Here is a 12,233-nt window from a genome sequence, read left to right on the forward strand (position 1 = left end):
CGTGCCTGTGTCCTCGAAGGGGACGTCGGCCAACCGCAGGCCTGTGTCCGCTGTCCGGGGGGCTTGCACCGTGGGGTCGATGGTCTTTTCGGCCGCCATGTGGGCGAAGTCCACACCCAGGTGGACGGCATTCGCGCCGGACCGGGAGAGGCAATCGGCCACAGCATTGTCCTTGCCCGCGACGTGCCGGATGTCCGTCGTAAATTCGGACATGGCGGAGAGGTGCTGCTGCTGGCAGGCCGACCACGGCTCCATAACCTTGGCCATGGCGAAGACCAGGGGTTTGTGGTCCACAAACGCCGTGAATGGGCGGCCCTCTAAAAGATTGCGGAAGTGGCGAACGGCCAGATAAAGGCCGAGGAGCTCGCGTTCGAAAGCGCTATACTTGCGCTTGTTAGGGCGAAGCTGCCGGCCGAAGAAGGCCAGCGGTTGCCAAGCCCCGTTCACCCACTGTTCATGCACGGCGCCCACCGCGTAGTCGGAAGCGTCCGTGGTGAGGGCGATGGGTGCGTCGAGCGCCGGGTGCGCCAGCATGGTCGCGTTGGCGAGGGCCAGCTTAGCGCCCGTGAATGCCGCGTCCATCTCTGTGGTCCAGGCGACGTCGTGCTTGGCCGGCTTGCCCCGGAGGGTTTCGTACAGGGGGCGCATGAGTTGGGCGGCGCGAGGCACGAACCGGTGGTAGAAATGTACCATCCCCAAAAATTCCTGTAGGGCCTTGATGGAGCGGGGGCGCGGAAAACTTGTGACTGCCTCCACCTTGGTAGGCAGCGGGACGGCCCCATGCTTCGTGATGCGGTGCCCCAGGAAGTCGACGGCCGTTGCGCCAAACTGGCATTTCGCCGGGTTGATGATGAGGCCATGCTGGCCGAGGCGCTCAAAAAGCGTGCGCAGGTGGATGAGGTGCTCCGCCCGGGAAGTGCTGGCGACGAGAATGTCGTCCAAGTAGACGAAAAGGAAGGTGGGGTTGCGCAGCACGCTATGCATCAGCCGCTGGAAGGCCTGGGCCGCGTTCTTAAGGCCGAACGGCATGCAAAGGAACTCGAAGAGGCCAAAAGGTGTAATTACCGCCGTCTTCGGCACGTCGGCCGGCCGGACGGGTACCTGGTGGTAGCCCCGAATGAGGTCGACCTTGGAAAAGATCACCCGCCCCACCAAACGGGCAGAAAAGTCCTGTATGTGTGGTATCGGGTACCGGTTGGGGGTGGTGGCATCGTTGAGGTGGCAGTCATCGCCGCATGGTCGCCATCCGCCACCGGTTTGGGCACGATGTGCAGGGGCGAGGCCCACGTGCTATTCAAGCGCCGCACAATGCCCAATCGCTCCAGCGCGTCGAATTCCGCCTCGCCACGGCGAGTTTGGCCGGGTCGAGGCGGCGAGTCCTGGCGTAGACCGGTGGACCTGTGGTCGGGATGTGGTGTTCGATGCCGTGCTTGACGGCGACGGCTGAAAACGTCGGCTGCGTGAGGGCGGGAAAGTCGGCGAGTAGGCGGGTGAAATCGTCCACGGCCGGGAGCGCGCAGGCTAGCTTGGTCGGAGCGGAGCCACTCAATGAGCAAGCAAGCGAGCTGAAGGTCTCCGCATTGATGAGCCGGCGCCGTTTGACGTCGACCAAAGGCCCATGCGCGCAAAGAAAATCTGCACACAGCAAGGCCATGGGCACGTTCGCCGTGATGAAGTCCCACCTGAAGCGCTGGCCCCCGAAGCAGAATGCGACGCTGCGCGAACCGAAGGTGCGGATGGAGGAGCCGTTTGCGGCGACCAAGGCGGGGCCGCAAAGCTCAGCCTGTTTGTCCTGCACCGAGGCGGGTATCACGCTCAGCTGAGCGCCGGTGTTGCACAAAAAACGCCGCCGGGACGCTGTGTCCATGATAAACAGAAGGCTGCCTGAATGGCCGACGCTCATGGCAGGCAGCGAGCGCCGGCCTGGTCGTTTCCCGACCTGCCGAAAGTACACGGTGGGCGGCACGTTCTGGCCTTCTGCCTGAACCTGGCGTGGTAATAGCACATGGTTCGCTCTGATGGAGGCTCCGGCGGTCGCATCGGGTTCGGTCGACGGGGCGTCGCGGCGGCCGCTGCCGCCAGTGGCACTGACTCGGCCGGTGATGGCACCAGTCGTGGCACGGGCGTTGCCTCAGTCAGCCCAGGGTTCCAGGCGGCCGCTCCGACGTGTCGCCTGGCCGAGAAAAATTTATCGGCCTCCTTGGCCAGGGCGCGAGGGTCCGTGATGGGCGAGTTAGCCAAAGCTAACCGTACCTGCCCGGGTAGCTGCCGGAGGAACAGCTCGCGGAAGAGGAAATCCGGGCTGTGGTCGCCGAATAAAGCCAGCATGTGGTCCATGCGCTCGGATGGACGGGCCTCACCCAGTTCCGGGAGGTCGAGTAGTTGTCGCGCGCGTTCGGTCTCCGTGAGTCTAAACGCACCAAGGAGTAGGCTTTTGAGCGCACCGTATTTGTCGGCGTTCGGCGGGTTCTGTAGGAAGCTCAGGACCCGGGCCGCGATGGAGGCGTTGAGCGTGGAGACCACATGGTGGTAGCGCGTTGTGTCCTCCGTAATGTTCCGCAGGGCGAATTGAGAACCCGCTTAGGCGAACCAGACGGCCGCGTGCGATTCCTAAAAGCCCGGGAGCTTCAAAGCTACAGATGACTCCATCGCTATGTTCTTGAAAAGGGGTCACCAATTGTGGGGAGCTGTGCTCGCACAATAAAACCGGACAAAATGAACGACGCCAGGAATGAAGTTTCACTAAGCTATTTATTTTCACCTCACTCACAAGAACTCAAAAGCACTGAATCAGCCCATCGAACGGGCGGCAATTTATAAGTAAAGTTCAACACACAATAGCCACGCCTCTCAGGCGGGGCATGGTATGCAAATAGGTAAGCCAAGTGTTCGCCCGGGAAAGGCAAGTCTGGACACGCCCGGGCGAGTCCGGACAAGTAACCGCCCGCCGGTTGCGTCCACGGCCGGTGCAAGGTAATTGTGTCATGCTTCCGGTAACCGCTACACATGTACAGTATATATGTTGGAACCCATCTGTGGATCGGTCCCATCGGCCGATGGGTCTGACCCGTTTGCGGATCCGCAGATGGGCGACCCATCTGTGGATCCGCAAACGGGTCAGACCCATCGCTGAGGGCCTCATAGAATCACATAGGGCCTCATAGAATCACACTGAGGGCCTCATAGAATCACATAATGCGTTATTGTGTTTATATAATTGACAATGCCCCGATTACGAAGCCACGCCTTCATCTTTAGCTTTGGGGTGATTAAGGCATGCCAGGAATTGCTATATAAACAATGGAGAGCTGAGTCTGCCAGTGCCACCAGCGAAGTAGACCAGCGTTTTTAAATGGAGCGACATTATCTTATATTTATCTTATCGACAAACGGTTATCGACAAACCACATGTCACGGACTGCTTTATAAACATTTATGACATCAATTGCTTATTTTTAGGTTCAAATAAACATACTCATCCACCATTGATGCATACACATTCCTTCAAGGTGAACAACACATCCGTAGATGGCGCAGACCCATCTGCCGATGGGTCTGCATTGTCATTTCTCGTGCATCCACAGATGGGTCGCCCATCTGCGGATCCGCAAACGGGTCAGACCCATCGGCCGATGGGACCGATCCACAGATGGGTTCCAACATATACGCTTGACATTTTCTGTGACAACTGGACATTGTATAACGTGCTTACCCCAATACCCCAGGGTCAGGGGCTCGCGTTGATTGGTTGGTTAATTGCAACCCCTGCCGTGCACGATTCTCCCCACTCTGGATTCCTATTTCCCTCTCTGCCAGACTTTTCCATTTTATTAAATCTATCTCTCTTCCCACACAGAAGTTTTACAGTTCCCTTCTCGGGTGGCAGAAACAAGTCACGAAGGCCATCGAAGAAGCTGAGGACCTTTCCGAGAGCCTTCTCTTCAGGTGTGCATTCCGGAAGTGTTGTTGATTATGTGTTGTGTTGAATGATTATGAACCTGCCAAGACACTCATCTTTGATAGTTTTGTGTGATAGGGAACTGCAGCTTGAGAAGCGACGTCGATTGCGCGCCGTCCCAAATCCCCATGCTTCCCACATAAAGCAAAGTTGAAAAATGGCAAAATGTTCCACCAGGAATGACCCAAAACAAATTTTGCGTTAAAAAACGTTTTTCCCTTTTGACCCCTGTGACCCAAGGTCCCCACCCACTGGGACATGCACCTGTAGTGTATGCGGTTATGTAGCAATTCATACAATGGTCAATTTTTCATATAGAATCTGGAAACGTGTGTTAATTCACTACCTTAGAACACATTGCACTGAAAATAAGCTGTTTCCAATTTTTACAAGCAGCGCTTATGGCAAAAATCCAAGATGGCCGCCACCGAGTGACGAAAATGGAATTATCGTCATATCTTCGGTAATATTTATCATAGAGACCTGCACAATATATCGTTTTGTATGTTTTAAGGTACAACAAATCCATTGAAATAATGTATGATGTGAAAAAGTGAAAAGAAAAACAGATATTTGTCATATTGTACAAAATATAGGCGCCATAAATGACAATTTTGTCAGCATTTATAATTTTTTCCAAACTTCAATAAATAATGACAATTTCATATTTTCAGGCACAGTGTATGCAGTCGCAGACACTATAATAGAGAACTAACATCTTAACAAACATGATGTATCCACATTGATACGGTCACTCGTGTGCCTGATCCTACATATGTAGACCGGCAATATACGTATATGTTGTGTCTTTCACATGAAAGTTGTTGATTATAAATATGCGTTTCTTCTCTACTTGCAGATAAATCATGGCCCAGACTGAAGAACCTGATGAGAAAAAGGCACGCACAGAAATAAACTATACACTATGCATAAAGTGTCAGACCTCCAAACAAGAGCAAGTGAAGGAACCACCACAATCTGAGGAACATTCGACGTACGACAAATTCTTGACAGCGATCCGTTTGAGAGCAAGTTTTGGAAACAAGGTGTTCGTTACGCTCAGTGAAAAACTAATGAACTTGACAGCAAGTGACGTAAGTGACAAGCACGTTGTGTGGCACAGAACATGCTATGCGACAAGCACCAATAAAGAACATATCAAACGTGATGAAGAGCGGTATAACCGAGCCTGTGCAGCATCCGATGTGAGTCTTCTTCACAGAACCGTAGGGAGACCAACTACCTCATCGCACCATGGAGAATCTGAGGAAATGTCTGTGTCAGGAAAGTACACCCGATCGAAATCTACGAACTGCGATAAAAGCAAGTGCTTTTTCTGCCAAGGCAAAATTCAAGGTGCTTTGCATGCATGCCGGTCAAGCAATATTGGAACTCAGATACATGATATAGTGCAACAATCAAACAACCCAGAGTGGAAAGTGAACTATGCTAACGTAATAACTGACAACGATGCATTGTCACAGGACATTGTGTATCACAAGCAGTGTATAACTGATCAGTGGCAACGTCTGAAGCGTAAACGTACTGGAGACACCGTGACCACAAAGACCCCTACCAGCATGACCAGTGACAACACCAATGATAGTGAAACTGGTCGCTATATAGCAGCCGAAATCGAGTTCTTTGCTGAAATACAGGAGCGTATCGAACAAGGAGAAATCATCCCCATCGACGAGGCAGAAAAGGACTATGTATCAAAGTTGAAACAACACAATATTGAATACAGCTCAACTTATTCAAATGCCCAAACAGCACGGAAATGGTTGAGACAGAAAATTGAGAAGAACGTCAAACTCATTCAGTTCACACTATTGCCGAATAAGCCTACTCTGATACATTCCAAAGCCGCACAAGACACAGCTGTTGGAGAAGCAGTACACAGACCTGACCCACAAGCTGACATGACAAAGATATTCGAGGCTTCCATGGTGCTACGTAAATCGATCGAGCAGGCCAAGAAAGACCCATGGGTTTTCAACGGAAAGCTGGAAAACTCAGAAGATGCAGTTCCACATGAACTTCACAGCATGATTCTCTGGATCTTGAAGGGCGTGTGCACCGCAAAAACTGAAGCCCGAACACATGATTTGAATCAGTCAGCAATGGTCATCTCTCAGCAAATACTGCAAGCACACAAATCAAATCGTCAAATATTGTACGACCCCAAATCGCCCGCTGCTGCTTTTCGGTCTACAGTGGAAACTCCAATAACGTTAGGCATTTCCTTATATTGTGATCACGAATAGAGAAGCCACAAATTGGCAAATATTCTGTCGCACGCGGGACTGGGAGTTCCATACGAAAGGGTAAAACAGTGTATAACTCAAATGTCTGAAGGTGTACAAGAGAACATGAAGCAGCACGATGGGAACTATGTACCACCAGGACTTCACAGACAGCGAAGACTCCGTTTCTCAATCGATAACGTTGATGCCAAGGTCGACACATCAGATGGTCGAAATTCATTCCATGCAACAGCAATGGCTGTCTACCAGAGAGAGCCATATATGGAAGAGACCATTGGTGTTGTGACAGAGTGTGTAACACCCACACAGAACAAATCAGCGAGGTCTTTGAAAGATGTCCCCAGCACAATTCTACCTCTTATACAGAGCACCGTAACAGGCAGCCCTAAGCCTCCAACCAGCCTCCAACAAACCTCCAAACATCTTCGTACGGCAGGGAGAACGCAGGACAAGGGGTATAAAGTAGACAATACCACACGCATAAAAGACTTCAAGTCCTTTTTGAGCACCAAGGAAACCAAAGCCAATGTTGTGTTGTATCTTGCACAAAATGCTGTTCGATTGTGCAAAGTGCCAATCACCACGCACACCCAGAAAGACGTCCTTTCTTCCCAGCCAAATATGGTGAGCATTCCGAGTACACAAGAGGAAGCCGATACACTGTTAATCTTGTATGCAGTGGCAGCGAGTCGTCTGGGCAATACTGTGCACATATATTCTTGTGATACCGATGTGTTAGTGCTTGCTCTACGAAGAGTACCTGATCTGAAGCTGGATAGCGTTATCATCATGGGAACCGGAGATCGACGACGGAAAATCAAACTCAAGCCCATCTATGTTGCTTTGGGCGCAGACAGAGCAGCGGCTTTACCGGGATTGCATGCACTGACTGGTAGTGATACCACTGGCCACATCCAAGGAAAGGGAAAGTCATCGTGCTTCAAAATCTTCATGGAGGCAGACGAAGATGTTATCAGCGCTCTTGCTGGGCATGGCGTTGGAGTGTACCCGAGCCCAGAGTTGTTGTCTGGATGTGAGAAGTTTGTGTGTCAGCTGTTCAAATCTGGGTTTGCATCCGCCAAGGCACTGAGGTGGCACATGTTCAAGCAGCTGAAGGGTAACCAAGGTGTGGAGAAGCTACTTCCGACTGAAGGATGTATCACTGAGCATATATTGCGTGCACACCTACAGGCTAACATATGGTTGCAAGACTTGGTAGCTGTACCGATCCTACTGGATCCAGTTACTATGGGATAGCGACAACTGGAAGACGGCCACTATATCCCAGTAGTCTCAAAAGTTGCCGCGGCGCCAGAGGCTGTGGTGGAACTTGTGAAGTGTTCCTGTGTCGCCAGTAAGTGCAGTGGACGGTGTTCTTGTAAGGCCCATAACCTAGCCTGCACAGAGCTCTGCAAATGTCAAGGAGCCGAGGACACATTCAACAATGTCGCAATTGATGAGATTTCCAGCGATGACGAGGAAACCGACGACTTGGATGACTAATCTCAAAACACTCACATACCTGGCACTCTCGTTGTTTGAAAACTGCCCACTTTGTATTTGTTGCGTTTATTTGCCAGCATATTACGTTATGTTACGTCCCTGAGAACGTTCATTTTGTGTATATCTGACTGTTATCGTGTTTTTGTTTTATTCACAAACGTTAATAATGCTTATTGGAGTTAACTTTAGCTACACTTGTCCAAGCAGATTGTTTTTATTATCTCTGAATGTGCTATAATGGGAAAATTATAGCGATTTCTTTATTTTAACAAATTTATGGCGGCCATCTTGGATTATGGTGACTGCATATGCATAAAAAATTGGAAACAGCTGTTTTTGTGTTCACTGTGAAAATAGGAAGTAAAAAAGTACAAGTTTCCAGATTCTATATGAAAAATTGACCAAATTACACAATAACATACACTACTGGCGGTGAACAGCTTCAGACAGCTGTTCACCACCAAATATGATATTGCTCCCACACTTTCGTGCCATGTGGTGGTCATAACTACCAATTTGATGAATTTATACACAACTGCTCAGGAGGAGATAGCATGACGGACGGATGCTTTAACCTTTATCAAATGGAAGAACGAGCTTCCGGTCAAATTTTACCAGTCAACGTAACCCATTTAATCTAATTGGCTGAAGGGAATTTGTGGTGTGTGTGTGTGTGTGTGTGTGTGTGTGTGTGTGTGTGTGTGTGTGTGTGTGTGTGTGTGTGTGTGCAGACAAGCCATGTAATGTAGATAGTTATATTGTGCCTATACTTTGTGGTTGACAGGTATGAGGAGTTAAAAGTGAGAAGATATTTGGAAAAGAGGGACTGGGAAGAGAAGAGGCAATGAAGAGGGTATACATCGGCTTCTTAGGTGAAGGTGTTTTGCTGTGATGTAAACATGGTGGAGTTTTAATAAAAGTGCAGATTAGCTCGTAAAGATACTTTGCAATACTGCTGATGCAAAAGTGACTCATTAAACTCAATTTCCTTCAATTGAATCTTTTGATTTTACGTGCCAGACGTCTATCATTTTGGGTTTTTTAGCGTCTTCTCTCTCTGCTTTAACTAGAAAATCTTCCATGTTCAGCCGAAACAGACATACTGTGTTGGTTACATTTATCCGATAGGATGTTACAGAGGTAGTGCAACTACCTTTGAGCTATGTCTTTGACAGCAAGTCTGGTTTAAATTCCCAACTCAACTTCTCGTCAAACTCACTGCTCACCTCCACTCGTTCTACCTCCTTTTTTCCTCCCCACCTGTTGAACTCGTTTCCACATTTTTTTCAATCTCGGGCTTCAACACAGCTGTTCACCACCATCTCACATCATTCCCATTCAAAACCATGATATTGTTACGGACACGGCTTAGATGTTATGATGGGCCGAGCGGAATGGCCGCCGTGTTCGCACAGTTTACCCGATTCCACCCGACGTTGACCCAAATCGCGCTATGCTAAATCAATGAAGGAAAGGACACAATGGCTGGGATAAATGAAACGACACAAGGGGTACAGTTCTCAAGACCTCCGGAGGAGGATATAATTGGTGGTGGAGAAAAGGGGTAGATTACAAGGTAAGAGGTAAAGCACAGAAGAGATAGGCACTTAGACACAATCTTATCTATCCCAGACAGACCACAGACAAACGGAACAAGACTGACTTACACAGGGATTGATGGCAGGGAAGGGCAGGCAGTCGATAGCGCAAGGTGCACCTTGGCTCAGGGACAGGATACAGCTCAGTCCAGTCCAGAGATGCGGGGCGGTGTCACAGCGCTCGGAGGTGGCGTCCTTCTCTGTCCAAGCTGAGGGCACATCTGACGTCACCTCCCTCTTCCTGCGCATGCTCAGCGGGGAGTGACACGCCCTCGGCTCGTTGGCTCCGCCCCAGATGGAATCGGTCCGCCGCTTCTATTGGGTGCGGGGGGTTACCGGGCTCCGCCCTTGACGAGGAGCTGGCAGCGAGCCCCTACGTGGTAACCCCGTCGAGCACATGCTCGATGGCGGCTCGTTGGAAAGGCTTGGTGCCCTTTCAACACCCCCTACCAACCAAGCCGGAGTGAGGACGCACACTCCCCGCGCCGCCGCCGCTGTTGTTGTTGTTGTTGCTGAACCATGAGGAAGAGCTGCGGGGAGGTATTGGGAGGTCCTAAACTTCCTAACGGTGCCATACAATCACATTCTGGTGCAACGAAGAGTCAGAATTAATGGAAACGAGTCCTTAACTGACATAGACTAAGAATAACTAGCAAGATGTCCTATAGTTGTCTACGTGAGATGCGGTGGACCTGGGCACGACATTTAATGGGGGAAAAAGGGGAAGGTCGGTTCTACAGAGTGTTATTTACAGGCAATGGGAGTAGGGAATGGGGGATTGGGGATAGTTGGGGAGTATTGGGGAAATAGGGGAGTATTTACAAGCGGATATTGAGGCCAAGTCCCATATCCGCAACATTGCACCCTTCTCTACCTCGGGGCGTTCCGACCCGATAAATTTTTACTTACTTTAGTGTGGCACTCAGATGTAGTTCCCTCTACTATTAACTCAACCCTGAGTGCGACAGTTTTACAGATGTTCACAAATGAGTAAATATGTCCCCCTGCGACGTTGCACCCTTCTCCTCACAGAAACACACCCACAGGATAACCGAAGCGCGGAAAGAATCCTCAAACTAAACATACAGCCGATAGGGAGCATCATTTATACAAGACTACACTGATATTTACACTACGATCCAGGACCTGTTCTTTGAGGAACACATGCAGATGTTATGCATAGAGAGAGCACGCATGCCAGCATCGATACACCAACCCACGAGTGCCCTGTGGCCCTACGGCCTTTAATAATGTGCAGAGCACCCCGTCCAAGCACCAAAAGCACCACCCCATACACACAGTCAGCACCATCCGGTGCACCAATAAAGTGTTCATAAAAATACACAATCAAGTGTCCATGGTCACCGGTGGTGTCGCAGCCGGCCGATGTTCTGCCGCTGGTCTTGCCTTCATGGAGTGCACTTGGCCTTCTGGCTTCTTTAAAAATAAAGAAAGGCGCCAACCGCGTCCATTTCTAAATTGTGGCCGTCAGGGGGCCAACTATAAGTGGTTCACCTGTATGGCATAGGTGCCACGTTGACCCAGAGGTCCATCAACGGGTGGTGCTTGGCCGCAAAAGAACTGCGGTCCATTGTGGGCGGCCACAAAAATTGCGGTCCATATGGTGTATCGATCCAGGCAGCAAGCAGCGAAAGTACAGGCCCACAACTGCAGAGCCAGCACCTCTCTCTCCTCTCTCTCTGCCCCAAAGCCAGATCCTCGGAGGTGGGAGACAAAAAAAAGACAAGTGAGTAAGGTGGTAAGGGCACAAAAGTGCACGCAATACAAGGTAATGCACACTGGGGGCACATGGGAACCAGGTGAGACAGGTACGTTCCTACCGTACGCCCCCCCCCCCCACCAGGTAACCTACATTGCCCCTCCCTTACCCCTTACTGTATCCACAAAACACAACACTACCCATAAACATCTACTTTACACATCAACAAACGTCCCTACTGTCTTCCCCGTTCCTCCCATAAACCAAATTCGTCTTCTCTCCCTCCTAACCAATCAAATTTGCCATTTCCAACTCTCATCAAAATTTGCCATCTCCAACTGAACATCAAAATTTGCCATCACCAATTCATCATCAGTCCCTCCTAAGGAGGGAGAGATGGCATCACCCCAATGTCTCATCCACGTCGTGATGCGTCTCACAAATCCACACAGCAATTCTCATTTCCTGCAACACAGAACAAAGGAACACAGGTGTGGAGTCATCATCACCACAGGTAAGTGGCTGCGTATGGTGCGACAGGTTCATCAATCGTAACTATTTCCTAAATGACTTTAACAACTTTACATTACCCGGGGTCTTTCCCTGCCAATCCATTGGCCAACTTACACTATGGGTTCTAAAAACCAATTCCCATTGCCCAAACTGTGGTGCTTCTCAATTTGGGGTCTCACTCCCCCGATTCATCTCCCGGTGCCCTCGTACAATTTCTGGGCTGTGACGTGTAGCTCTCCCAGCAGGTCTACCCACCTGCACACCTCCACCACTGTAGTTGCCACCCGAGCTTACCTGCTCCTCACCCTAACCTAACTAACTGGGGAAGGCCCTCTCGCACTCTCACCCCCTCAGTGCCTTCTCTGGCACGGGCTGCCCGATCCACACCCGGGATCCTCAGGCACCCACTGACACTAACGGCTCCCAGAGCCCACCTGCGGCCTCACCTGGCCGACATCCTCACAGTGGTGGAGTGCCCAAACCAACTACACACACTAACAGGCTACACGCCCAGCCATTTCCACAACACTAATGCACCCACCCACAATACCATTCTGCAACCGCACCACAAATGCCAATATCCAACCACAATTTACCTATACCTTCTAACTATTCTTTAAACTACCCTCCCCGGGTACTCGTGAAAGGGGTCCACTCTTCCCCCATCCACACCT

General features: G+C 50.3%; 1 protein-coding gene across 1 annotated transcript in view; it reads left to right on the forward strand.

The window, feature by feature from the left end:
- LOC137433172 (beta-1,3-galactosyltransferase 1-like) overlaps positions 1-12,233 on the forward strand; it is a 166,653-nt gene that overhangs the window by 141,784 nt on the left and 12,636 nt on the right. The window contains exon 9 of the mRNA XM_078783667.1: positions 3,857-3,945. Within this exon, the coding sequence (XP_078639793.1) occupies positions 3,857-3,945 (89 nt within the window). The remainder of the gene's footprint in view (positions 1-3,856; positions 3,946-12,233) is intronic.

The sequence above is a fragment of the Myxine glutinosa genome, chromosome 8 (genome assembly GCF_964187855.1).
Source record: "Myxine glutinosa chromosome 8, kmMyxGlut1.1, whole genome shotgun sequence".
Taxonomy (NCBI): domain Eukaryota; kingdom Metazoa; phylum Chordata; class Myxini; order Myxiniformes; family Myxinidae; genus Myxine; species Myxine glutinosa.